Source organism: Oncorhynchus clarkii, chromosome 17 (genome assembly GCF_045791955.1).
Source record: "Oncorhynchus clarkii lewisi isolate Uvic-CL-2024 chromosome 17, UVic_Ocla_1.0, whole genome shotgun sequence".
Lineage (NCBI taxonomy): Eukaryota > Metazoa > Chordata > Actinopteri > Salmoniformes > Salmonidae > Oncorhynchus > Oncorhynchus clarkii.
The window spans coordinates 27189910-27216926 of record NC_092163.1 but is presented as its reverse complement, the minus strand read 5'-3'; the positions used below and the strand labels follow the sequence as shown (position 1 = coordinate 27216926).

Below are 27017 nucleotides of genomic sequence, written 5' to 3'. Positions count from 1 at the left end.
CTGATAATAGTCAGTACCGCTTAATTGTGGGGCTACATGTCTACAACTTCAGGGTAATTTAAACAGGCTAAGCAAGCTTTTTATGTAAGTGAAGGAAGTGCTAGCTAACTAGCTAGCTAACTGTGTCAGTAAAGTAGCTAACTACAACAGTTAGCAACACAGCGGATCAAGTCACTGCACTGGTGACCAGAATTTGTGCCGCAAATCGACACCTGCTTTTTTTAAATATTCACATGCAAACTATTAAATCACTGCCACAGCGTTTGTAATAATTTAGCTTGCTAGTTATTTTGTCTATTTCATGGAGAGTCATACGAGAGTGCAGTGATATTGTGAAATTTGGAACTATGTTTTACTTTTTTGAATTGTCAATATTCGATATGAGTTCCAGGTCCTACAAGACAGATTGGTTTAGGGACGAGCGTCCTGTAGGAGTGACGCCATCTGATGTGTGACAATTCTTAGTCATAGCTTAGCATAGCATAGGCTAAGCAGCCAACATGGCAATTTGGACAATACATATTGTTCCCATGTTGCTTAGCAACTTACCAGTCTTTAATTCCTCCTTCTAGATCAGCTGACCTAAGAGCTGTCATGGCGGCGTACGGACAGACCCAGTACAGCCCTGCCCTCCAGTCTGCGGGACCCTACACACCGTATACATACCACACCCAGGGCTACAGCATGCCCTCATACAGTAAGTACTGTCATATCATTCAATACGGGGGGTGAAGAGGTGGGGATATGACTGTTTAAAAGTTGTCTTGAAAGCATGCATCTAAGGCACCGTGAATAGGAACCACAACTCCACATCCATTTACACCAGGGTCTCCAACTACAGGCCCGCAGGCCAAATGTGGCTCGCAAACTGATTTAATGCTGCCCGCATTTTACAACACACCCAGTTTTACAGCATGTCTCTCTGTAAAATACAGTGTAACCAGTTTCAGTAACTGAATCCAGTGTAGATCATTTATCTCCTTATGTCCTTTCCTCTGCAGACATTAAGACAGAAGATGGCCTCAGCCACTCTCCAGGACAGAACAGTCTGCTGAGCTACTCCAACTTCAGTAGCACTCCCCCCAGCCAGGGCCTCTACAGCTACTCCACACCCGGTCAGTCACACACACACACACACACACACACACACACACTAGGGTTTAATATCGGTAACCGGATTACCAAGTTTTACTGGGATATCCTCCCCAAACCCATTCTCGTTTCCCAAGATAAATAATGTTGAGAAACTAGTCAATTATAATACATTATTTCTATGAACAGCCTGGGAAATGGAACTGTTAAATGATATACAATGTCTAAATCTGACTTCTCTACTTTGCTATCTGCACAATTAACGCTCAGTGTGAGTGTGTGTGCTGTTGTAGCCTACCGTTTTTACTTGCACAAGGTCGGTGCGTCCTACAGGTTGTCCTACCATGCCATTGCAAACAGATGTAGGCATGCAGGAAACATCAGATCAGAGCTTAAAAAAAAAAAAAGGATGGCCATAGCCTACCCTCCCCAAGAATCCCTTGAACACATCACAACTGGTGAGAGGATATGCCGAGAAAGAGAGGAGCAAATTAGCTGATGGAAAAATACAAAATATGCATGTGTGACATAAACTCTCTGGCTTCATTCATAGGTTACATTAGACCAGTCATCACAACGCTAGCAGCCTACCATATTTACTCAACATAAAGTCCCCAATAGAAAACATAATTTAGGCTACTTGCATGGCTTCTATAAATGTGTATGCTTACTAAATGCCCACATAAAAAAAATACTATAGTATGCTATAAATACTATAGTATAGTGTTTTTGCGGACTTTACTGTAGTATTCACTGTAGTGTTTTTGTTTTATTATATTTGACATTGAAGTAGAGGCTTTCTCCTTCAGGAAACCAACTGGAGAAATACTGAAAGAGCAAATTTTCCATAACCTTTAGGTAGGTTGGACTGAGGTTGAATTGCGATATAGGGAGGGGAATGAGTATTGTATGCATTCAGAAAGTATCCAGACCCCTTGACTTTTTCCACATTTTGTTATGTTACAGCCTTATTCTAAAATGTATTAAATTGTGTTTTCCCTCATCAATCTACACACAATACTCCATAATGACAAAGCAAAAACAGGTTTTTAGAAGTTATTTTATTTATTTAAAGTATCACATTTACATAAGTATTTTAGACCCTTTACTCAGTACTTTGTTGAAGCAGCGATAACAGCCTCGAGTATTCCTGGGTATGACGCTACAAGCTTGGCACACCTGTATTTGGGGAGTTTCTCCGATTCTTCTCTGCAGATCCTCTCAAGCTCTGCCAGGTTGTATGGGGAGCTGCACAGCTATTTTCATGTCTCTCCAGACACTGAGTGTATAAAACATTAGGAGCACCTGCTCTTTCCATGACATAGACTGACGGCCAGGTGAAAGCTACAGTATGATCCCTTATTGATGTCACTTGTTACTGTAAATCCACTTCAATCAGTGGAGATGAAGGGGAGGAGACAGGTTAAAGAAGGATTTTTAAGCCTTGAGACAATTGAGACATGGATTGTGTATGTGTGCTTTTCAGAGGGCGAATGGGCAAGACAAAAGTTTTCAGTACCTTTGAACGGGGTTTGTAGTAGGTGCCAGGCGCCCCGGTTTGATTGTGTCAAGATCTGCAATGCTGCTGGGTTTTTCACAGGTTCCCATGTGTATCAAGAATGGTTCACCGCCAAAAGGACATCCAGCCAACATGACACAACTATGGGAAGTGTTGGGAGTCAACATGGGTCAGCATCCCTGTGGAATGCTTTTAACACATTGTAGAGTCCATACCCCAACAAATGTAAACTGTTCCGAGGGCAAAAGCGGGTGCAACTCAATATAAGGAAGATGTTTTGTACAGTCAGTGAATGCTTTCAAATAGCACTGCTGGTTTTCACGGTAATACCAGGATGTCTGGTAATTTCTCTAAATTTTCTCGGGAGGAAGAATGTGTTGATTATCTGGAAAATATTAAACCCTAACACACAAACACAAAAACAATTGCCCAGCACTGAGCGGGAACTGGTGATGCTTGGAGCCAAAGTGCGCTGCTCAGACCACTGCGCTACGCCAGTTCAGAATACTCTAGCAAGCCGTGAGAATACTTGATAATACTTGATGGTATGAGGTCGGTAGTTTTGCAGAGCCTTCCCCAAACCATAGCCCTTGCCTTAACCACTCTGAAATAATGCCTAAACTGTTAACCTTTGAATTGTTTCTGTTTTAACCATCTAACCAAGCAGAATGAATGGGTAAAAAATAGACATGCATACTTCGAGTTTCAAATGAAAAACAATGAGATCTTGATGAATACAGACGGACACAGACGATTGCATGCACACATACTGGCACACAAACACCCAAATACACACACATACAAGGTCAGTACTCCACCTCTCTTTGTGCCTTTCGCTCTGATCTCTTCTCTACTTTACAAATGGCTAGCCATCCTACCCTCTTTCATTCCTACTTACTGTCTCCCTCCCTCTATTTCTCTCTCTCACACATACACACTCACTTTACCTCTCTCTTTTGCTGAAATCTATCCTTTTTTCAGTGGCCAGTCCTTTCTCCTAGAGTGCCTTACAAAAGTATTCACGCCTCTGGGTGTTTTTCCTATTTTGTTTTTGTTGCATTACAACCTGTAATTTAAAAGGATTTTTATTTGGATTTCATGTAATGGACATACACAAAATAGTCCAAATTGGTGAAGTGAAATGAAAACAATAACTTGTTTCAAAAAATGTTTCAAAAAAATGTAAAACGTTAAAGTGGTGCGTGCATTTGTATTCACCCCCTTTGCTATGAAGCCCCTAAATAAGATCTGGTGCAACCAATTACCTTCAAAAGTCACATAATTAGTTAAATACAGTCCACCTATGTGCAATCTAAGTGTCACATGATCTGTCACATGATCTTAGTATATATACACCTGTTCTGAAAGGCCCCGGAGTCTGCAACACCACTAAGCAAGGGGCACCACCAAGCAAGCGGCACTATGAGGACTAAGGAGCTATCCAAACAGGTCAGGGACAAAGTTGTGGAGAAGTACAGATTAGGGTTGGGTTATAAAAAAATATCCAAAACTTTGAACATCCCACGGAGCACCATTAAATCCATTATTTAAAAAATGGAAAGAATATAGCACCACAACAAACCTGCCAAGAGAGGGCCGCCCACCAAAACTCACGGACCAGGCAAGGAGGGCATTAATCAGACAGGCAACAAAGAGGCCAAAGATAACCCTGAAGGAGCTGCAAAGCTCCACAGCGGAGATTGGAGTATGTGTCCAAAGGACCACTTTAAGCCATATACTCCACAGAGCTGGGCTTTACAGAAGAATTTCCAGAAAAATAAGCAAACATGTTTGGTGTTCGCCAAAAGGCATGTGGGAGACTCCCCCAAACATATGGAAGGTACTCTGGTCAGATGAGACTAAAATTGCACTTTTTGGCCTCCCGGGTGGCGCAGTGGTTAAGGGCGCTGTACTGCAGCGCCAGCTGGCTCTGTCGTAACCGGCCGCGACCGGGAGGTCCATGGGGCGACGCACAATTGGCCTAGCGTCGTCCGGGTTAGGGAGGGCTTGGCCGGTAGGGATATCCTTGTCTCATCGCGCACCAGCGACTCCTGTGGCGGACGGGCGCCGTACGCGCTAACCAAGGTTGCCAGGTGCACAGTGTTTCCTCTGACACATTGGTGCGGCTGGCTTCCGGGTTGGATGCACGCTGTGTTAAGAAGCAGTACGGTTGGGTTGTGTATCAGAGGACGCATAACTTTCAACCTTCGTCTCTCCCGAGCCCGTACGGGAGTTGTAGCGATGAGACAAGATAGTAGCTACTAAAACAATTGGATACCACGAAATTGGGGAGAAAAAGGGGTACAAATTTAAAATATATATATATTTTTTTTTATTTGCTTTTTGGCCATCAAGGAAAACGCTATGTCTGGCGCACGCACACCCAACACCTCTCATCACTCTGAGAACAACATCCCCACAGTGGTGGCAGCATCATGCTGTGGGGATGTTTTTCATCAGCAAGGACTGGTAAACTGGTCAGAATTGATGGAATGATGGATGGCTCTAAAAACAGGGAAATTCTTGAGGGAAACCTGTTTCAGTCTTCCAGAGATTTGAGACTGGGACGGAGGTTCACCTTCTAGCAGGACAATGACCCTAAGCATACTGCTAATGCAACACTTGAGTGGTTTAAGGGGAAACATTTTAGGCAGTTTTGCCTTGAAGAATGGGCAAAAATCCCAGTGGCTAGATGTGCCAAGCTTATAGAGACATACTCCAAGAGACTTGCAGCTGTAATTGCTGAAAAAGGTGGCTCTACAAAGTATTGACTTTGGGGGAGTGAATAGTTATGCACGCTCAAGTTTTCAGGTTTCTTTGTCTTATTTGTTTGTTTCACAATAAAAATATTTTGCACCTTCAACGTGGTAGGCATGTTGTGTAAATCAAATGATACAAACCCCCCAAAAGACAATTTTAATTCCATGTTGTAAGGCAACAAAATAGGAAAAATGCCAAGGGTGGTAAATACTTTCGCAAGCCACTGTACCTCCCTCCCTCTCGCTTTCTTTTTCTCTCTGATCTCTCCATCATGATGGCCCTCTGACTTGGAGCCCAGTGAGTGGGGTCCTGTCATTTCCAGGTGGGTGTCCGTAGCAGTGCCCGTCTGTCCTCCTCCACGCCTGTTCTCCATTAGCTGCGGTCTGGGTGCCTGGCGTCAGCAATCTCTCTCTCTCCTCCTCTCTCTCTCCTCTCTGGAGGTCAGGCCCCTTCCTCCCCACACACCCACACCGCGGCCCGAACCAGCACGCTCTTGTGTGTGTTTGTGTGTGTCTGCACGTGTGCGTCCGTGTGTTCCATGTGTGTGCGTCTGTGCTCCACACATTCCCCCAGTTCTCCGGTACCCAAAGTATGCTTGACTCAGTAGGACTTGATGGCTTTCAAAGCAGCGTGAAATTGACCTTGCTCTGTCAGAGGTTAGAGGTTAAGGTGCATGTTGTGGTGCTGGGAGGGGAGGCTAATGAAGGAACTGCATGGACTTACTGACAGGGGAATGCAGGGCCACTGTTAAGAGTCATATTCATGAGTACGCATTGTAGCAATGGAAAACTGAAATGAGCGTTTCTTATTGGACAAGTCCAGTTTTCTTCTGTTTGATCCTAATGAATACGACCCAAAAGAGGAGACTCAAGATAAAAACTTGAGAGATGAGAATATGGCCCTATAGCAAAGCAGGTTTATAGAATCCACATTGAACTTCAAAGAGAGTTTTGTATATTTGTTATATTTATACTTTCTTGCTCTGTATTTTGTAGCAGAATCATTCCTCTAAGCTTGGACGAAATGTCAGTCTGTTCCAGCTTCAGCCTGCTACCGTTGTTGTCAGAAAGTAAGACTGAAACACTGGTATTCTAACAATGGAATACATGTGACGACTCTGCTTTCTTTCATGTGTTTCAGTACAGGTAAACAAAAACCTAGAGTGGCTTGAAACAAACTCCCATGGCAACTCCATGTACAAGACCACCAGACCTTTCCTCCCACATACACACGCACACACACCACACACTACACTACAAAGGACAGACCAAATCAAAACCAGAAACTCCACTGTTTATTTGGAGACCTGATTTCTTTGTGTTGTTGCTTTGAAGACTATGTTTTGTTGTCCTGGGAGACTCCCGGGTGGTTCTGGGTAGTCATTCATCTAAGGTTAGGTTTTGGGTGGTGGGATGGAGGGAAAGAGGGATGTTGAGGGGTAACACACGAGTGTGGCTGGGGGAAAAGAGCCCAGAGGAAGGCATTCCTTCAGCAGAGTTGATAACACTGATGGAGTAGCTAGCTAGCACACCAGGCTTCCCCCCCAGCTGCATTGTTCTTGTTGGGACTCATAAATCAAGTGCCATACTCCCTGGAGGGGTTGAGGCAAGTCAGTGTTTTGAGGCCATGTTGTGAAGCTACTTCTGTGATTAATGTTGAGTTGATTGCATTACAGTAGGTGTTGTTTCCTGCTTATTCCCTTCTTATTCTGGAAATCTTCCAACCAGGATTTTTGGAAAACCTGTGAGTTTTACCAGAAGGTTACCATCATTTTGCAACTCTAAGGGCTAATGCTGTCTCACGATCCACTTAGTACACATAGTTACAAATGCATAGTTATGCCCATTAATAAGGGGTAATTGACTGATATACTTGTACGATAGGTGTGCAATTTCTGTTGTTACGTTTAACTACCTTGCATTCTTAAATTTGCCTGTTTATATTTCCATTTGTTAAATTTATTGGTATTACAATACCAATAAAAATATATTTTCAATGGAGCTTTCAATGCAAGTCCAACTTCTGTAAATGTCAGTCAATGTGAGTCTTTTTTTGATGTTGGTTTAATGTTGTTTTCCAGGTAGCAGTATTTCTTCGGGGATTTTCCAGGGAGCCAACCCCATCACAGGCGCAACTCCATTCAACCCCACACAACAGGTCAGTACAGGATGTAATACGCACACCATTATGGACGACGATCTTTTATACAAATAAAAACAGCTCTCGCAGTACAAAAAGTTTCCAAATGGCTGGGATGGCATTAAATGGGTTTGGAATACTGCAACTTACAATTGAATGTGCCACTCATCTGGCTTCAGTGATAGCCTCTTTCACGACATAGTAGATATATTTTTTTTTATAAATCTGTGAAGAAAGGGTGAAGCCCAATATGTAATAATTTGTAATATTCTGTGTATTTTTCTTTCATACATCTTAGGAAGTCTTTAATATTCTTCCTATTCCCTCTGTCAGGACTTCTCAGCGTACTCTAGCTACAGCCAAAGCCAGTACTCGCCATACTACAACACACACTACAACAGCCCGTACCTCGCAAGCAGCAACATCAGCCCTAGCGCCATCACCACGCCCATACCCTATCAGCATCCAGAACACCCTCCCGTGGTGCCCAATCACAGCCCCGAGTCCCACCCAGGTACAGATGGTTGGCCCGCCTCTTCTCTTTATTGGAGAATGATTTATTATCCTCTTAGCATTCTATTTATCTTTCTGTTGTGTTCTTTGGTGTTTTAGACATTTTCATTGACGGGATGTGTGTGTGTGTGTTCCAGGAGAGTACCATCCGCCCCCTAGCCCCCCCACCCCAGGGAAAGAGCCAGAGGGGGTGCCAGCCAGACGGAGCTCAGACGGGAAACTGAGGGGCAGGAAAAGAGTCAGTGACCCACAGCCTCCCCTGGACTCAGATATAGAGGTAATGTTACAGTCCATGGAAGTCACAAACACACACACACACGTGCACACACACATACACACACATCCCGTCAATGGTAGCCATTGACACACTGAGCTACAATATGACCACAGGCACACTGTTATTAAAATGTAAGAACACAGGTTACTGACAGTTAGACAGATGTTTTAAAGTGAAGTTGCACTTCCATAACTGTAAAGAAATCATCAGAAGTGTCATTTATAGATCTCACTCAGTAAAAGTCGTAAAAGAGTTCACAACATTTACAAATAATGGTAGAACAGTTTAGTAGCTCTTGGTGGTCTTTTATGATTTTCCAAGTCATTTTTCTACTGATTGATCAGTTTGTATGTGTGGCCCGCACTGTCATTTTCTCTTCAACGTAGAGATAGAAAAATAACAATTTGGCTAAATATGTCTTTGTCTTATTTTCCAGCGTGTGTTTGTGTGGGACCTTGACGAGACCATCATCATTTTCCACTCTTTGCTCACAGGGAGCTTCTCCACACGATTTGGCAAGGTAGAAAAAATGGACTTATAAGACTTAAAACACTCTCTCCATATCACTTTTCAAATTAAATAACCATGAAAGTATGTGACGGCTTATTTAAACTAATCCTTGATAGTTGCAAAGCTACTGGTAATTTAACAAAGTAAGCTGAATCATCAGTAATTTTGGTGAATAACAGGTAATTTATGGTCATTTGGTCATTTATACTTGATTAAAATGTATTTATATTTACCATAACATTAGCATAACATATTCTTATTTTGTCATTTGTATATACAGTATGTTTTTTTTGTTTTTTTTGTCATTTAACCCCCTTTTTTGTGATATCCAATTGCGATCATGTCTCATCATTGCAACTCTCCAAAGGGCTCGGGAGAGGCGAAGGTCGAGTCATGCGTCCTCCAAAACATGACCTGCCAAACCACGCTTCTTAACACCCGACCGCTTAACCCAGAAGCCAGCTGCACCAATGTGCCAGAAGAAACACCGTTCAATTGACGACTGAAGTTAGACTGCAGGCACCCAGTCAAATCAAATCAAATCAAATGTATTTATATAGCTCTTCGTACATCAGCTGATAGATATCTCAAAGTGCTGTACAGAAACCCAGCCTAAAACCCCAAACAGCAAGCAATGCAGGTGTAAAAGCACGGTGGCTAGGAACAACTCCCTAGAAAGGCCAAAAACTAGGAAGAAACCTAGAGAGGAACCAGGCTATGTGGGGTGGCCAGTCCTCTTCTGGCTGTGCCGGGTGGAGATTATAACAGAACATGGCCAAGATGTTCAAATGTTCATAAATGACCAGCATGGTCGAATAATAATAAGGCAGAACAGTTTAAACTGGAGCAGCAGCACGGCCAGGTGGACTGGGAACAGTCCACCACATGGAGTCGCGAGAGTGCGATGAGCCAAGTAAAGCCCCCCCCCAGGCCAAACCCTCCCCTAACCCGGACGACGCTGGACCAATTGTGCACCGCCCTATGGGACCCCTGGTCACGGCTGGTTGTGACACAGCCTGGTATCGAACCCCAGGCTGTAGTGATGCCACAACACTACTATGCAGTGCCTTAGACATCTGCACCACTCAGGAGACCTATTCGTATATATTTTACATTTGATACACACATTTGCCACACAGAGGGCCAGAGATAATTACAGACACCTGTGATCATCTGAAGTACCCAAAAAGGCCACTAGATGTAATCTGATAAAATAAAAATAAATACTTGAAAGTTACCCAAATTCTGGTGGTTTACTAGTAAACTTAAAATGTTTCCAGTAATATTCTCTCCCTTTGCAAACCTAATACTTGATGATATAAACTATGCAATATCAGTTAAGGGTGAATCCTAACTTCCAGTGGAATTGTGTGCGTTGATGTCAATGGGACTAAATTAATATTCTACTGGAAGTTAGGATTCACTCCTTAAAGCCTAACTTTTTAAGAAGTGTTTTTGTCCTTTGCTCTCTCCTTGACTTTTCACACGCTTGGTGTTTTCCTTCTGTGCCCTCTTGTCTCTTTATATAATCCAGGGGACTTGTTTGGCCAACCCACGTCCCACTGTTTGATTGACAGCTGATTAACCTTTACATAATAGACAGGCAGCTGATGAGGGCAACAATAGTCATGTTTCTTTTCTTTGGCCACAACAGTGTTTTGAATTCTCACGGTCCCGCTGCGGTTTGACGCGATGTAAACGTGGAGTTGGAGAGAGAGAGCCAGAGCGGGAGAGAGTAACAAGTATTAGGCCTAAGCGCTCCACCATTTTGGCACTCTGTTGTTTCTTTTTCAACATATTGTCGGGGAGAAAGGAGAGGATGGAAGTGTTGACATTTGACTGGTGTGCCAAATTCCTGATTCCACCCACCCAGCTTCCCCGCTGAAACGGCAAACTTCAATCTGACATGCTCTGACATCAAAACTTAGACATGCCAGAGAGAAAAAAAGGTTTTGGGTGGGGGGAGGTAGAATCCTCAAATCCCCCAAAAAGATTCCGACCAAAGGCCTAGTGGGATTATTTACGAGCCAGGAATTGGTTTTCAATTAGGTAGGAGTGAGTTTGATATGTCTTCTCACAATAATGCTCACTGTCAGGCAATGACCAATGTTTATGTTAGCTTAGGTTTCCCTATATTAAAGAAACAGGATCCCAACTTTTCTTTAAAAAAACATGATGCTGTGTCTAGACCAGACAGACTATATTGTAACTCCTTCCTTATGACAGTCATTGTATTATGACCAAACTCATTGATGTAAACAAGTGTTTAGCCTGTGTTGAGGCAAGCAAGGGAAGCCTGGACCCAGGAAGGGGCAGAAAAAAAATGGTTGTGATGAAAAACTCTTGTTTTCACTGCCTTTGAAAAACCAAAGTAAACTCTAGAGCGCATGAGGATTTTATTCCCTACATTATTGGTTCAATGGCCTTTTATTTATCACACGTAGGCTACAGTGCCCGTGCCATCTCTCTCTCTTGCTATCTCTCTCTCTCTTTCTTAGAGTGTGAATTTCCACTCTGCATGAACGATTTGAAAAGTCCACCACTGAAGGCATCAGATTTTTTTGTGCTTTCTGATATTTTCTTGTTCTCTGTGAATTCCTGCCTGTGATTAGGAGGAAGAGTAAGTTGAGTAAGAGTAAGTCATTTTTATTTCTACCTCACTCCGCATTGAAGAAGACTTGGCAGGGAGTGTGATTATGGATAATTATCTCTATTTAAACTAAACACTCCCTCCCTCTCCTCCCCTCATTCTCATCATCCCAACACTCTCTTTCTGCCCCCCTTCTTCCCTCGCCCCCTCATTCACCAAATCCACTTTGCTGTGGATCAATTGGAGGTGGGAGGAAGGCTGTCATTTTTCAAAATCTAACACTCCCCTTTGGCTGACGCCTCACTCCTCCAATTTTGTCACACTGCCAAGATGTAGAACCACCACTACAGCCACAGCGCCAGTACAGTACAGCACACTAGGCCCTGCTGGTGCCTAGCTACTCCCCACAACAACAATGTACTGGACTGTTTTCTGACAAACTGTGATTTCTCTGTTGTCTGCGGAAGATTTGTAATTCTCCCATCATTAGAAAAGTGTATCTTCTTCATTCCTGAATTCTTCAATAACTGTGTGTATGTGTGTGCTTGTGTGTGTGCTTGTGTGTGTGCGTGTGCGAGTGTGTGTGTGACAGAAGGAGGGGTAGAGAGAAAGAGACAGAAAGAGAAAGAGCAGGTTGCAGTTTGGTGGAAAGAATGATTGACAGAAAGGTAATCAGACTTCCTGCTCAGGTGATAGAACCTGTCCTGTCAATCTGAGAGAAGGGCTGCCAGTGTCTTTAGAAGGCTGTTTGGACAGGAAGAAAATAATGACTGTTAGGGGGGTTGGAGTTTGGAATGGCACCTGGTGCGCACGCGACCCAATACCAGCGCATCTACAAGTATTTCTTCTGATTACAGTCTATATACCATAGCAGTATACAGTTGAAGTTGGAAGTTTACATACACTTAGGTTGGAGTCATTAAAATGCATAATTCACTGTTTCACAATTCCAGTGGGTCAGAAGTTTACATATATTAAGCTGACTGTGTCTTTAAACAGCTTGGAAAATTCCAGAAAATTATGTCATGACTTTAGAAGTTTCTGATAGGCTAATTGACCTAATTTGAGTCAATTGGAGGTGTACCTGTGGATGTATTTCAAGGCCTACCTTCAAACTCAGTGCCTCTTTGCTTGACGACATGGGAAAATCTAAAGACATCAGCCCAAAAATGTTTAGACCTCCACAAGTCTGGTGCATCCTTGGGAGCAATTTCCAAATGCCTGAAGGTACCACGTACATCTGTACAAACAATAGTACGCAAGTATAAACACCATGGGACCACGCAGCCGTCATACCGCTCAAGAAGGAGACGCGTTCTATCTCCTAGAGGTGAACGTACTTTAGTGCGAAAAGTGTGAATCAATCCCAGAACAACAGCAAAGGACCTTGTGAAGATGCTGGAGGAAACAGGTACAAAAGTATCAATATACACAGTAAAATAAGGCCTATATCGACAACCTGAAAGGCCGCTCAGCAAGGAAGAAAGCCACTGCTCTAAAACCGCCACAAAAAAATCTAGACTACGGTTTGCAACTGCACATGGGAACAAAGATTATACTTTTTATGGAAATGTCCTCTGGTCTGATGAAACAAAAATATAACTGTTTGGCCATAAGACCATCATTATGTTTGGAGGGAAAAGAGGGATGCTTGCAAGCCGAAGAACACCATCCCAACCGTGAAGCACAGGGTGGCAGCATCATGTTGTGGGGGTGCTTTGCTGCAGGAGGGACTGGTGCACTTCACAAAATAGATGGCATCATGAAGACATCAGTCAGGAAGTTAAAGCTTGATCACAAATGGGTCTTGCAAATGGACAATGACCACACGCATACTTCCAAAGTTGTGGCAAAATGGCTTAAGGACAACAAAGTCAAGGTATTGGAGTGGCCATCACAAAGCCTTGACCTCAATCCTATAGAATATTTGTGGGCAGAACTGAAAAAGTGTGTGCGAGCAAGGAGGCCTACAAACCTGACTCAGTTACAGCAGCTCTGTCAGGAGGAATGGGCCAAAATTCACCCAACTTATTGTGGGAAGCTTGTGGAAGGCTACTCGAAACGTTTGACCCAAGTTAAACAATTAAAAGGCAATGCTACCAAATACTAATTGAGTGTATGTAAACTTCTGACCCACTGGGAATGTGATGAAAGAAATAAAAGCTGAAATAAATAATTCTCTCTACTATTATTCTGACATTTCACATTCTTAAAGTGGTGATCCTAACTGACCTAAAACAGGGAATTTTTACTAGGATTAAATGCCAGGAATTGTGAAAAACTGATTTTAAATGTATTTGGCCAAGGTGTATGTAAACTTCCAACTTCAACTTTATATTGCCACTTCTTTTCATCTGCAATTATTTTCATCTAATTCCTGTCTAGCAAGCAAACTTCACTTGGGAGAATACTAAATCCATTTCAATTTACCATTCTGGATCCCTGAGATATATCCCTGATGCTAGCTGGCTAGAGAAATGCTTGCTACTGTAACTACCAAGGCGCTTTCGCTCTGTGTCAGAGACGTGATGGGGGTCCAGTCCGTCCAATTAGCATGTGTTGTGAGTGTCACTATTTTCACAAAGATGCTGTAGGGAGTAAGACATGCACTACTGGCTCACAGACTGGGCAGAACCGAGTGAATTGAGTACCCATCCTGTGGGCTAGGGAAATAAATATAATTATGCCAAGGCAGCCTGGTAGCAAACTCTCTGCCGGGGCCCGGTGGTAGGGAAACCCAGTGTTAAATAATCAGACTAAACACTTTGTCATAATTACATACCAAACCTCTTATGACATCTCAGTCAGGTCTATTCAACTGAACTTCAATTCTATCTGTGTGGATATAGAGTCAAGTTAATTTGCTATTTGAAGCTTGGTTGTGTCCTGCTGATTCGACGGTGTATCGTGCAGAAGATCAACATTCATTATATATTCATAAATCCTTTACCACTGTGCGTCCTACCTGTTTTATAACCAATAACATCAAGAGAGACAACCTTTTCTTTCCTGAGATGAACAATGACCTATGCAAAGTAATGTTATGAGAGTAAGTCCTCTTAAACACATGTGAACAAGTGGTTCGTGAAGGGGCAAAACCTAACTTCCACTTTAGTCAAATGTTCACCGAGTTATGCATTGGTGTCAATGGGAGAGTAGATGACAACTAAGTCCATCCTTGTATAAAACAGCTGTATTGACCTTTGTAATGTCTTTGTGTCTCCTTTTCAGGACTCGTCCAAGGCAGTGTCGCTGGGGCTGTGGATGGAGGAGATGATCTTCAACTTGGCCGACTCGCGGCTATTTTTCAACGACCTGGAGGTGAGACTCATTTACCTGATGGATCGATATATTATCCATCCTCCGTTATCCATACTGTTGCTCATCCATCATCTAACATTCACACTTCTGTTTATAATCTATCATCCATATTTGTGCTTATTATCCATCATTGAGCGTCCATACTGTTGTTATTATGAATCACATACATCATCCATCCTCTTTATTATGCATCATCCATAACGTTGCTTATATCCATCATCCTCAATTGATACTATCAGCAGGGCCAGGAGTTTTCCCAGGATTTAGGTGACAGCCCTCATGACAATACTACATCACGTTTAAAAAAGATTCCCTTTCATATTGTTAGGGTTATTCTGTCATATTCTCAAAATATTTGAGTTGAAAGCCTAACTGTTTAAGTGGGCTAGGGTTAAACTGGAGTATTTTTAACATCATGAACAACAGGTAGGTTTTTCTCTGTGCATTCCACGGCCTTGTTCTAACAAAGACCAGGCTTAAATTTGGTTTGTGGTGAGAAGGAACACTGAGTTGTTAATTATAGGTGTGTGTCTGTCTCTTAAAGGGAGATTAGTTGTGGGGAGGAGGAACAGCTGAGGGAAAGAAGGCAGAAAAAGCAGTTTTCAAACCCGCTTTTTAAGTTCCTTCTATTTGTCATCCTCTGTTGTTAGTTCCCCATTCAAACAGTAGACTAGTGGCGGCCATCTTTGTTAGTCATATGCTGTGGTTGATTTATGAAGTCATTTTCCATCAGGTTTGTCAGCAGCTAATAGAGCGCCAATAGATGCCACAGGCTGAGTAACCTGTACGCGATGAAGAGATACGAGCTAGGAAAAGCTCTATGATAACCAAGTTATAGAGAAACATGCTTTTAGAAGAAATAGAGGCTAATTTAACTAGCTCCAACAATGTGGTGGTCTTGTGCTTTGAGAATAGCCTAAAATCTGCCATATGTTACTGTTAATTTTGCACGTCAGATATGTACTTGTCCTTACATGCCAATTCATGTCATTAAATCACTTTAGTTGGAGAGGTGTTGAAATGACTGCTGCGGGGTCTAGAGCTGCCTATAAAAAAAAACGAGCTTAGCCTATTGGGTTCTGTGGGTCGTGTTATCGATTCCCTCTGTGTCTGTGGGAGCTGGGTCGCAGCACTGGGAGAGTGTCAGGGGAGCATTGGGGGAATGAGGGATGCTGATATGTAAGAGTGTGATGAGTTAGCGTCTTCCTGTGTCTCAGTCCGGTGTAGCTGTGTGAGAGAAGAGATTGAAGTCTGTAGTTACTGAAGTAGGTTTCAGGGGATAAAAGAAGGGAAGAAATGAGAATAGCAGATCAGAAGTGGAGATTCAAAGGGATTTGGTGGAGAGGAGGTGGGAGGATAGTGCATGTATTATATAGTAGCATCATGGGAAATTCATTTTTAGGATTTTTTTGAGGAAGCAACTTTTTGCACAGTAGTTCACTACCCTGCCTTATATCTACTATAGACCTTACTTCCAATATATCAAAAGTCCAGAAATCTTAATAATTTAATAATAATACATTAATACTACACAAAATACTGTTCAGTGGATCTTGTTTTTAGTGGGAATATATCTGAAGGTTCTTTGGCAGTTGGCAAAAGGTGTTGATGTGGTATAAATCTTAGTGGGGTTTATTAGTGGAGTGTGGTGGTGTCAAGTAGAGCTGGTACGCTCCCATATTCCAAGTACATTTTTTTCTTCTGGCGCCTGGATGTCCCAGCAGCCTATTTCCGCCTCCCTGTTGTCTTTTGTTTAACATTTTTTATTTTGTTCTATCGCTCCCCTAGGCTCCCTTAAGAAACCTGCCCGTGCACAGCTCTGAAACGAATCTCCCTCTCTAATATATCCGCTTTCTTTCCCTCTCCTTTCCCAGGAATGTGACCAAGTTCATATTGATGACGTGGCGTCAGACGACAATGGGCAGGACTTGAGGTACTGTACAGCTTTTCCTCTTGAACTCAACTCGGCCCAACACTTAAACCAGCACTGAGTGGGTTTAGTAAAGGAGGGGGTGGGGGGGAATATGTCCTGCTCTCTTTCTTGAAAACGTCTCCCACTGGGCAGACACTGGTTGAAAAAAAAACATTGTTTCCTCGTCATTTCAGTGAAATTACGTTGAACCAACGTGAAATAGACGTTGACTTGACATCTGTGCCCAGTGGGCTGTCTCTCTCTGTCCCTTTTTGTTTGTGTGTTTTCCTGTGTGCGTGCGTGTATGCGTCTCTCGCTCTCTCGCCATGGCAATTTAATAACAGTATCATCATTCTTCAACGTCTCATCAGAACAGTACTGTCATTCTCTATGTCTGGCTTATTCCAGACATGTTACTACATAAAGTGATGAAGAATTTTAGGATAGATTTCAAAGAAATAGTTGAAAAAGTGCAAGATGTTGCTCAAATGCCTATGTGCGTTCCTTACCATTTAAGTGCTTTTGGGCATGTTACCCTTTTCCACACAAAAATATTTATGAACCTCATTACATTGGATTTGCAAACTGCATGTTCTCCCACTTAAATATAACGCACTTATAATATTGATGTATTCTATATTCAATTAGTTTGATTTATTGTGTCATTTATACTGTCAGCTATTGGTCTTAAATCCAAAGGCCTCTCTCTCATGGTTGGCATCTTTCTTTTTATTATTGGTCTCACCCTTGCTCTTTTTATAGGATTTTTTTTTTAGGCATAATGCATTAATCCATTATTTCGTTACCTTACTTCAGTTATTATATTATACTAGGCCTACTCCATGTAACTAAAGGTTCTGGTCTTAGGCAGCACTGGTCAAATCCCACCAAACATCAACTAAATGTGTACATTGATTAGACATGGTTGTTGTCTTGCAGCATGTATAACTTTGGCACAGACGGATTCCAGAGCCCTGCGGGTGCCGGTACTCTGTGCCTGGGCTCAGGTGTCCATGGTGGGGTGGACTGGATGAGGAAACTAGCCTTCCGCTACCGGAGAGTAAAGGAGATCTACAACACCTACAAGAACAACGTGGGAGGTGGGTTCTGACAGGAGCTAGAAGAGGGTGTGTGTGTGTGTGTGTGTGTGTGTGTGTGTGTGTGTGTTTGTGTGTGTGTGTGTGTGTGTGTGTGTGTGTGTGTGTGTGTGTGTGTGTGTGTGTGTGTGTGTGTGTGTGTGTGTGTGTGTGTGTGTAAAATATTATCTCGCGGTTAACTGATATACAAATCACAATGTCAATTTAAATTGGTTCATTCTGTAGAATCATGATCATAATAAATAATTAACATTGCATCTTCATATACTGCTCAGCTATCAATTTGTGTTTTGTTTTTGTATACCAATCTATGATGAATAATGTGTTAGTGTGTGATTGTGATTGTTGTCAGGTTTGGTGGGCAGTCCCAAGCGGGAGGAATGGCTGCAGCTGCGGAGGGAGATGGAGGTCCTGACAGATCTGTGGCTGACCCAGGCTGTCAAGGCCCTGGCCCTCATTAACTCCAGGTCAGGACACACCCCTTCTCAACTGCCTAGCTACCCTATGGTGGAACTATTTAGAAAATAATAAACAATGTAAAGTGATATTAGCGTATGTAATCCATAAAAATGAAATGGACAGTACTCCAAATGTATTGACCATTCATGTTTTGCATGGTTAATAAATATAATAAATAAGTATTGAAATTGAACCTGGAACTCTATAGAGCTACAGTATATACACAACCAGGAAATATTGACAAGACTAAAATCGGGAGCTGAAATACCCGTTGGCTGGTATTTTTTCCTTGTTGTCACTCTTTTTTTGTCCCATTCAAACTGACACAAGGCAATTATCGTACTTGTTTGAACATGACACACATATTGACATCATGTGTTGACATCTCTCTGTTTCCAGACCAAACTGTGTGAATGTGCTGGTGACCACCACCCAGCTGATCCCAGCCCTGTCCAAGGTCCTGCTCTATGGTCTGGGCTCAGCGTTCCCCATAGAGAACATCTACAGTGCCACCAAGACAGGTGAGGTAGCACACAGCACTCGATGTGGTGCAGAACACTTGTTAGGGTTAAAAAGCCCAACTCATCGTGTCAAGGAAGGAATATTATATTTACAGTTGGGCTGATTGTGCACAGATAGTAGTACCCGACAGAAAATGTTTCCCAACCACGGTGCGAAAACAATCTAGTACTAGCAGACTTTCGTTTTGTGCGATCCTTGTTTATGTTTGGGAAATTTTCATTAAGTGTTATTTAAACACTTATTTGTTAACACTTACGTTTAACACTTTTAACACTTAATTTGTAAAGAATTTGAACACTTGCATATGTTTAACACTTATTTGTTAACTGTCACTTTTAACACTTTTAAACACTTAACATTTTTAAAAGTAACACAACACTTATTTTCCAGGGAAAGAGAGCTGCTTTGAGCGTGTGGCCCAGAGGTTCGGCCGGCGAGCAGTGTACGTGGTCATAGGGGACGGAGTGGAGGAAGAGTCTGTAGCCAAGAAGGTGAGACTCACATGTAACCAGGAAAAGGGGTGGGGGTACACAAGATATTACCCCCTGCCTTATTTTTCATGCTAGGAAGTCCGATTAAATTGAATATGCACCCACACATATTATTTCATGCGTTTGCTTGTTATTATTTGAAAAACAAAATAATGTTTATATCCTGCAGGATTAAATTGTGTTCGGTATTAGTTTGACTGAACCCTCTCCAACACTGTCTAAGATTGTATTAGCTCGCCAAGCTTAGGCAACTTGACTGTGGTTAACCGAACAATAATAGCAAGCTAGTCACATTAGTCAGTGTTCAGCTAGTTACATTAGCTACCTAGTTTAGCCAGTGTTCAGCATTTAAAACATTTCCGTTTGTGTCTTTCAGTATCTAGTTTAGCCAGTGCTCCACATTTTAAACATGTCCTTTTGTACCTTGCAGTAGCTAGTTTAGTCAATGTTCTAAACATGTCTGTTTGTGTCTTGCAGAAGAACATGCCTTTCTGGAGAGTGTCGTGTCGGCCTGACCTGGAGGCTCTAAGTCATGCACTGGAGCTGGACTACCTCTAGTGGGCGCTATAACAATCTCATCATGCCTTTAGCCAGTTCCTGCCTGGTGATGCCGCTTCCTGTCCAATGGACCAATTGGGTTGAGGGCAGCGACGATTCACCACCATACAAAAGCAAAGAATGACGGACCAATCTTTGTATCAGCAGGGAAACGCAATTGTTACTGGAAATTGTACATGTGCTTTCACCCGTTCACACAGGGACTTTTACATGTGAAAGGTATCCCACTTTGGAACTTTAGAGCATTGCACTGAAAATAATGACCAAGGTCAGGGATGGGCAACTGGTGGCCTCAGCAGTTTTTCTCTTGTTATGTCAATTAGGCCATATCAGCTAAAATGTTTTAGATTGGTAAATTTGTCTATCGGTCAGCTATCTAAACCAGCAATCATGGTTGAATTACCGGCCGGGGGCCACCATTGATTTTGTTAGTCAGTCTCACTCAGATATCATATTAAATACTGCAAACATTTCTCTCCAGCCTATGGCAAAATGTGTAGAATTACAAAAATGTCGCTGTTAAACAGCAAATGTTCTTCACCGCCCATGGCAAAATGAGTAGAATTGCAGGAAATGTGCTACAAAATTGCTAAATCTTCTTTCCGACCCATGGCAAAATGTGTAGAATTGTAGCAAACTTTCTTTAAAGCTCCACATTTTCTCTACGCCCCATGGCAAAATGTGTAGAATTGCACAAAATAAACTATAACATTTTAAAACAATGTCTCTCCGCTGTCAAGAGGAGGGCTGCTAAAATGCTTTGCTCTCAATGTGGTTGGTGTGACCCGCAAGCAACTACCATCCCTCATAATGAGTTCAGTTTCTTGTGGCCCCCAGACCCATCAAAGTTACCCATCCCTGACCTAGGTGATCTACAGTTGAAGTCGGAAATTTACATACACCTTAGCAAAATACATTTAACTCAGTTTGTCACAATTCCTGACAATCCTCGTAAAAAATCACTGTCTTATGTCAGTTAGGATCACCACTTTATTTTAAGAATGTGAAATGTCAGAATAATAGTAGAGAGAATGATTTATTTCAGCTTGTATTTCTTTCATCACATTCTCAGTGGGTCAGAAGTTTACATACACTCAATTAGTATTTGGTAGCATTGCCTTTAAATTGTTTAACTTGGGTCAAACGTTTCGGGTAGCCTTCCACAAGCTTCCCACAATAAGTTGGGTGAATTTTGGCCCATTCCTCCTGACAGAGCTGCTGTAACTGAGTCAGGTTTGTAGGCCTCCTTGCTCGCACACGCTTTTTCAGTTCTGCCCACAAATGTTCTATAGGATTGAGGTCAAGGCTTTGTGATGGCCACTCCAGTACCTTGACTTTGTTGTCCTTAAGCCATTTTGCCACAACTTTGGAAGTATGCTTGGGGTCATTGTCCATTTGGAAGACCCATTTGCGATTAAGCTTTAACTTCCTGACTGATGTCTTGAGATGTGACTTCAATATATCCACATCATTTTCCTACCTCATGCTGCCATCCATTTTGTGAAGTGCACCAGTCCATCCTGCAGCAAAGCACCCCACAACATGATGCTGCCACCCCCGTGTTTCATGGCTGGGATGGTGTTCTTGGGCTTGCAAGTCTCCCCCTTTTTCCTCAAAACATAACAATGGTCATTATGGCCAACAGTTATTTTTTTGTTTCATCAGACCAGAGGACATTTCTCCAAAAAGTATGATCTTTGTCCCCATGTGCAGTTGCATCCCGTAGTCTGGCTTTTTTATGGCGGTTTTGGAGCAGTGGCTTATTCCTTTCTTAGCGGCCTTTCAGGTTATGTCGATATAGGACTCGTTTTACTGTGGATATAGGTACTTTTGTACCTTCTTCACAAGGTCCTTTGCTGTTGTTCTGGGATTGACTTGCACTTTTCGCACCAAAGGACGTTCATCTCTAGGAGACAGAACACGTCTCCTTCCTGAGCGGTATGACGGCTGCGTGGTTCCATGGTGTTTATACTTGCGTACTATAGTTTGTACAGATGAACGTGGTACCTTCAGGCGTTTGGAAATTGCTCCCAAGGATGAACCAGACTTGTGGAGGTCTGCAATTTTTTTTCTGGGGTCTTTCTTTTGATTTTCCCATGATGTAAAGCAAAGAGGCATTGAGTTTGAAGGTAGGCCTTGAAATACATCCACAGGTACACCTCCTATTGACTCAAATTATGTATATTAGCCTATCAGAAGCTTCTAAAGTATTGACATCATTTTCTGGAATTTTCCAAGCTGTTTAACCTTTCTAGCGCAGGGTCCTCGACAACATTCCGCTGAAAAGGCAGCGCGCGAAATTCTAAAATATTTTGGGGAAATATGTAACTTTCACACATTAACAAGTCCAATACAGCAAAGGAAAGATAAACATATTGTTAATCTACCCATCTTGTCCAATTTCAAAAATGCTTTACAGCTAAAGCACAACACATGATTGTGTTAGATCACCGCCAAGTCGAAAAAACACAGCCATTTTTCCAGCCAAAGATAGGAGTCACAAAAAGCAGAAATATAGATAAAATTAATCACTAACCTTTGATGATCTTCATCAGATGACACTCATAGGACATCATGTTACACAATACATGTATGTTTTGTTCGATAATGTGCATATTTATAACCAAAAATCTCAGTTTACATTGGCACATTACGTGCAGTAATGTTTTTATTCCAAAACATCTGGTGATTTTGCAGAAATATAATAACCATTGATAAAAGATACTAGTGTTATTCACAGAATTAAAGATAGACCTCTCCTTAATGCAACCGCTGTGTCAGATTTCAATTTTTTTAACAGAAAAAGTATAATCTGAGAATGGTGCTCAGAACCCAAAACAGCCAGAGGAATGTCCGCCATTTTGGAAACAACAAAGTTAGAAGCAACACCATAAATATTCACTTACCTTTGATGATCTTCATCAGAAGGCACTCCCAGGAATCCCAGTTCGACAATAAATGACTGATTTGTTCCATAAAGTACCATAATTTATGTCCAAATAGCCACTTGTTGTTAGCGTGTTCAGCCCAGTAATCCATCTTCATGAGGTGCAGGCACTTCATCCAGACAAAAACTCGAAAAGTTACATTACAATCCTTTAGAAACATGTCAAACGATGTATGGAATCAATCGTTAGGATGTTTTTAATATAAAACATCAATAATGTTCCAACCGGAGAATTCCTTTGTCTTCAGAAAAAGCACTGGAACGCGAGGTAACTCTGTCGGGAGCGAGCGTCATGAGACCAAGGCTCTCTGCCAGACCACTGACTCAGAGATCTCATGAGCCCCTCCTTTACAGCATAATCCTCATTCAAGTTTCAAAAGACGGTTGACATCTAGTGGAAGCCGTAATAAGTGCAACCTCATCCATATCTCAATGTGTATTCGGTAGGCCAAGCTTTGAAAAACTACAAACCTCAGATGTCCCACTTCCTGGTTGGATTTCTCTCAGGTTTTCGCCTGCCATATGAGTTCTGTTATACTCACAGACATCATTCAAACCGTTTTAGAAACTTCAGAGTGTTTTCTATCCAATACTAATAATAATATGCATATATTAGCATCTGGGACAGAGTAGGAGGCAGTTCACTCTGGGCATGCTTTTCATCCAAAAATGCAAATGCTGCCCCCTATCCCAAAAAGGTTAAAGGCACAGTCAACTTAGTGTATGTAAACTTCTGACCCACTGGAATTGTGAAACAGTGAATTGTAAGTGAAATATTCTGTCTGTAAACAATTGTTGGAAATATTACTTGTGTCATGTACAAAGTAACTGACTTCCCAAAACTATAGTTTGTTTACAAGAAATGTGTGGATTGGTTGAAAAATGAGTTTTAATGACTCCAACCTAAGTGTATGTAAACTTCCAACTTCAACTGTAAGTGCATTTAGTCCTTACGTGGGGGATGATTAGTTTCATTTAGTTTATTTGTTTGTTGTGTGCTCACTTTTCTTATTAGGAATGGGATAGAGGAAATTGTTAAGAGACCTTCTAGTAGACACTACCAGCAAGTTATTAAGGATAAATCCTACCTTGACTTGATCTTTTCACATGGCTTTTTTGATACATTGTACATTTCTATTATAACTATGGCCCCAATAGTAGCTCTGTCTCATTCAGCAGGTTATTGATTCATTCATAGTCTGAATATTTATATTTTTTTACCTATAATTTGTGACCTACGGTATTTCAGTTATGCCTGATCAAAATGATATTGTAGATAAAAATACAAATCAATCAAGTGTCCAATCACAAAATTATGAGCTGAGACCTAAAAGAAAGAAATGGGAGAGGATTTTCGCAAAACCTACCAGCGACAATTATCTAAAAATGAAGATGGAGATAGCAACCATTTTCGGATTTTACCATAACATTTGATTCATAGTCCATTGACTATATTATATGTCATAAATCATTTAATTGAATATTCTATTGATTTGAAACAAACACACTTATGCAGTCAATCTAAACCGGACAAAATACTTCCAACCCTACTGGAGATGACTGTTTAATGTTGTTATCTAATATACCAAAGATTAATACTCAAATATCTTATCCATTCCATGCCACACTTTGAAAAATAATTGGTAAAAGCCAACTCTGCATCCTTCATTTGCAACTAAGCAAAGAGGTTCAGACAGACAGACAGAAAGACAAACAGTCAAAGCACAAGGAAATCATACACTTAACTTAAGAAATACCAATTCCTTGTGAAACGTCTTTTTAGCGTATACATTTGTCATGAAGAGGACTTAGGGCTCTATTCAATCCGCATCGCGGAAGTTCAGCTTTAAAGCGTGACTGAAATTTAAAGGCAATGTTCCTGCTTTAGCGGGGATTACATTCACAATGGGTCGGCTCAATCGTAAATGACCTTTACATTTCTATCCCAGAATATGTAACACTTCAGGTTTACAGATTGAATAGAGCACTTAGTCTGGCGATTGAATCTTATTCTGTTTCATGAATTGATCGGTGTACAATTGTTGTTATCTTTCTCCATGAATGTTTATATAGCCTGTATGTAATGAAAATGGTATGATTGTCTTTGGACATGCATGTGCCTATTACAGTGCCTGTCAGCTTAGCTATGATTTGTATATAAGGTTTTATTGTTGATTTGTTTTGACGGACAATTATAATAGATTAATAAAGATAAATTAATTACATTCTGAGAAAAGTGTATCTTATTTCAAATTGAATTGCTCACTGACTATACATTGTAACTATATTCCAGAATTTTCACCTAATAGGTCATTTGACGTCTACTTTTGCCTTCAGAACAGCCTCAATATGTCAGGGCATGGACTCCACAACGTGTCAAAAGCGTTCCACAGGGATGCTGGCCCATGTTGACTCCAATGCTTCCCACAGTTGTGTTCTTGAGACACTCAAACAGGTGTGACTCCCACCTACTACCATATCCCATTCAAAGGCACTTAAAATATTTAATCTTGCCCATTCACCCTCTGAATGGCACACATACACAATACATGTCTCAATTATCTCAAGACTTAAAAAAGACATCTTTAACCTGTCTCCTCCCATTCATCTACACTGATTGAAGTGGATTTAATAAATTACATCTGTCACACCGTGATCTGTTTCACCTGTCTTTGTGATTGTCTCCACCCCCCTCCAGGTGTTGCCCATCTTCCCCATTATCCCTTGTGTACTTATACCGGTGTTCTGTTTGTCTGTTGCCAGTTTGTTTTGTTTCGTCAAGTCTACCAGCGTTTTTCCCTCTGTTCCTGTCTCTCGGTTGTTCCTGGTTTCCCAGTGTTGACCTTTACTGCCTGCAATTGACCTGTCTTTTGCCTGCCCCTGTTGGATTAATAAACTGTTACGGCACAGTCGATAGTGTGCCGGACCTCGGGCTCGAACGTCGAGGGTTCGAGACCTGCTCCCTGCTGTTTCATTACATTGGTGTCAGAAGTGATCGGACCTCGCATTCACGACAGTGCGTGTGCTTGGCCGGTGAGCGCGTTCCTGTAAGACGTAGAGTCGCAAGCTAGCTCGAGGATGCGCTCTTTGAAAGGAGGGAGTAGTGTATCAACCCTGTGTTTATAAGCGCAGAAATCGACCCTTCCGCACGAGCATGCTTTTACGGCAGAGTCGATAGCGCGCCGCATCTCGGGCTCAAAGGTCGAGGGTTCGAGACCTGCTCCCTGCTGTTTCATTACAATAAGATCATACACATAACATCGGCTAGCGACCCAGACAGCTAACGTTAGCTAGCTATCAGTACACTTGAAATGAAACCATTTTCTGTCAAAATTAGATATGTGTAATATCTGAAAATATAACCAGTATACATTGTGGTTGGACACATCTCCTGTCTGATGCCATGCATGGTTGCTTTAGTTTGACAAAGTAATCCAGACTGGTGTTTTCTCCATCTCCTTAGCTATCATACTGATATTCCAATGATTTCAAAACACGGTCCTCCAGAAAGTGGAGAGCATACACGTAACGTTAGCTAGCGAGCCAGCCAGCCAGCTAACATTAACTAGCTAACAGTACACTAGTATAACTTGACATTAGGTTTATGCAGTTTTACTAAGCGTTTTTTTTTTTTTTAAGCCGCGTTCAACACGATTACCTAACATACTGACCAGCTCCAATAGACAGAATAAACCAACTAGGCTCGTAAATTTTTTATTTTTATTCACATTTACAGATGGCATATAAGTTTGATATTAAGGCACATGAAAGTTCACTAGAAGGCATTTCTGCCAAAAAACGCATTTTGCTAAAAAAAAAATGCTCTCCTGTGAAGTCGTGACTTGCGACATACGCCTAGTTTCCCGAATCGGGTCACATATTTCCATGAAATCTGTACACCACCAGGCTACCAAAATTGTCTTAGGGTCGTTTTTGACCGGCAGTTCTAAAATAATTTACACACCACAAAAAAAAACAAAGAAACACACACACATACAATAAGACATTGAGATTGTGTGCTACTGATTGAACTCAGCCAACAGCTCCTGAAGAGGAAGAACACCATGTTTGGCACAGTTAGAAAGAACAAGCCTGAGCTCCCCCCTGCACTCCTCACAACAAGGGGGAGAGAGGCCTTATCATCAAAGTTTGCCTTCACCCCCACCACCACTCTAGTTTCTTACCTCCCAAAGAGGAACAATAATGTGGTCCTCCTGAGCACACTGCACAAAACAGCTGAGATCAGTGATCATGAGGACAGGAAGCCAGCAATCATCCTGGACTACAACCACAATACAGGAGGCGTGGAC

At 41.8% G+C, this 27017-nt stretch overlaps 1 protein-coding gene and 1 non-coding gene across 2 annotated transcripts in view; one reads left to right on the top strand and one right to left on the bottom strand.

The window, feature by feature from the left end:
• Positions 1-22314, top strand: part of LOC139370661 (eyes absent homolog 2-like) — a 73048-nt gene extending 50734 nt beyond the window's left edge. Inside the window, exons 4-16 of the mRNA XM_071110266.1 lie at positions 573-697; positions 1002-1115; positions 7452-7528; positions 7844-8024; positions 8161-8300; positions 8737-8820; positions 14632-14721; positions 16596-16654; positions 17573-17733; positions 18083-18197; positions 18589-18710; positions 19102-19202; positions 19680-22314. Of these exons, the coding sequence (XP_070966367.1) occupies positions 595-697; positions 1002-1115; positions 7452-7528; positions 7844-8024; positions 8161-8300; positions 8737-8820; positions 14632-14721; positions 16596-16654; positions 17573-17733; positions 18083-18197; positions 18589-18710; positions 19102-19202; positions 19680-19760 (1428 nt within the window). The 5' untranslated portion in view covers positions 573-594 and the 3' untranslated portion in view covers positions 19761-22314. The remainder of the gene's footprint in view (positions 1-572; positions 698-1001; positions 1116-7451; positions 7529-7843; positions 8025-8160; positions 8301-8736; positions 8821-14631; positions 14722-16595; positions 16655-17572; positions 17734-18082; positions 18198-18588; positions 18711-19101; positions 19203-19679) is intronic.
• LOC139371720 (U7 small nuclear RNA) lies at positions 1884-1938 on the bottom strand. The gene has a single exon (XR_011627400.1). It is a non-coding gene; the product is annotated as a U7 small nuclear RNA (small nuclear RNA).
• Positions 22315-27017: the final 4703 nt, after the last annotated feature.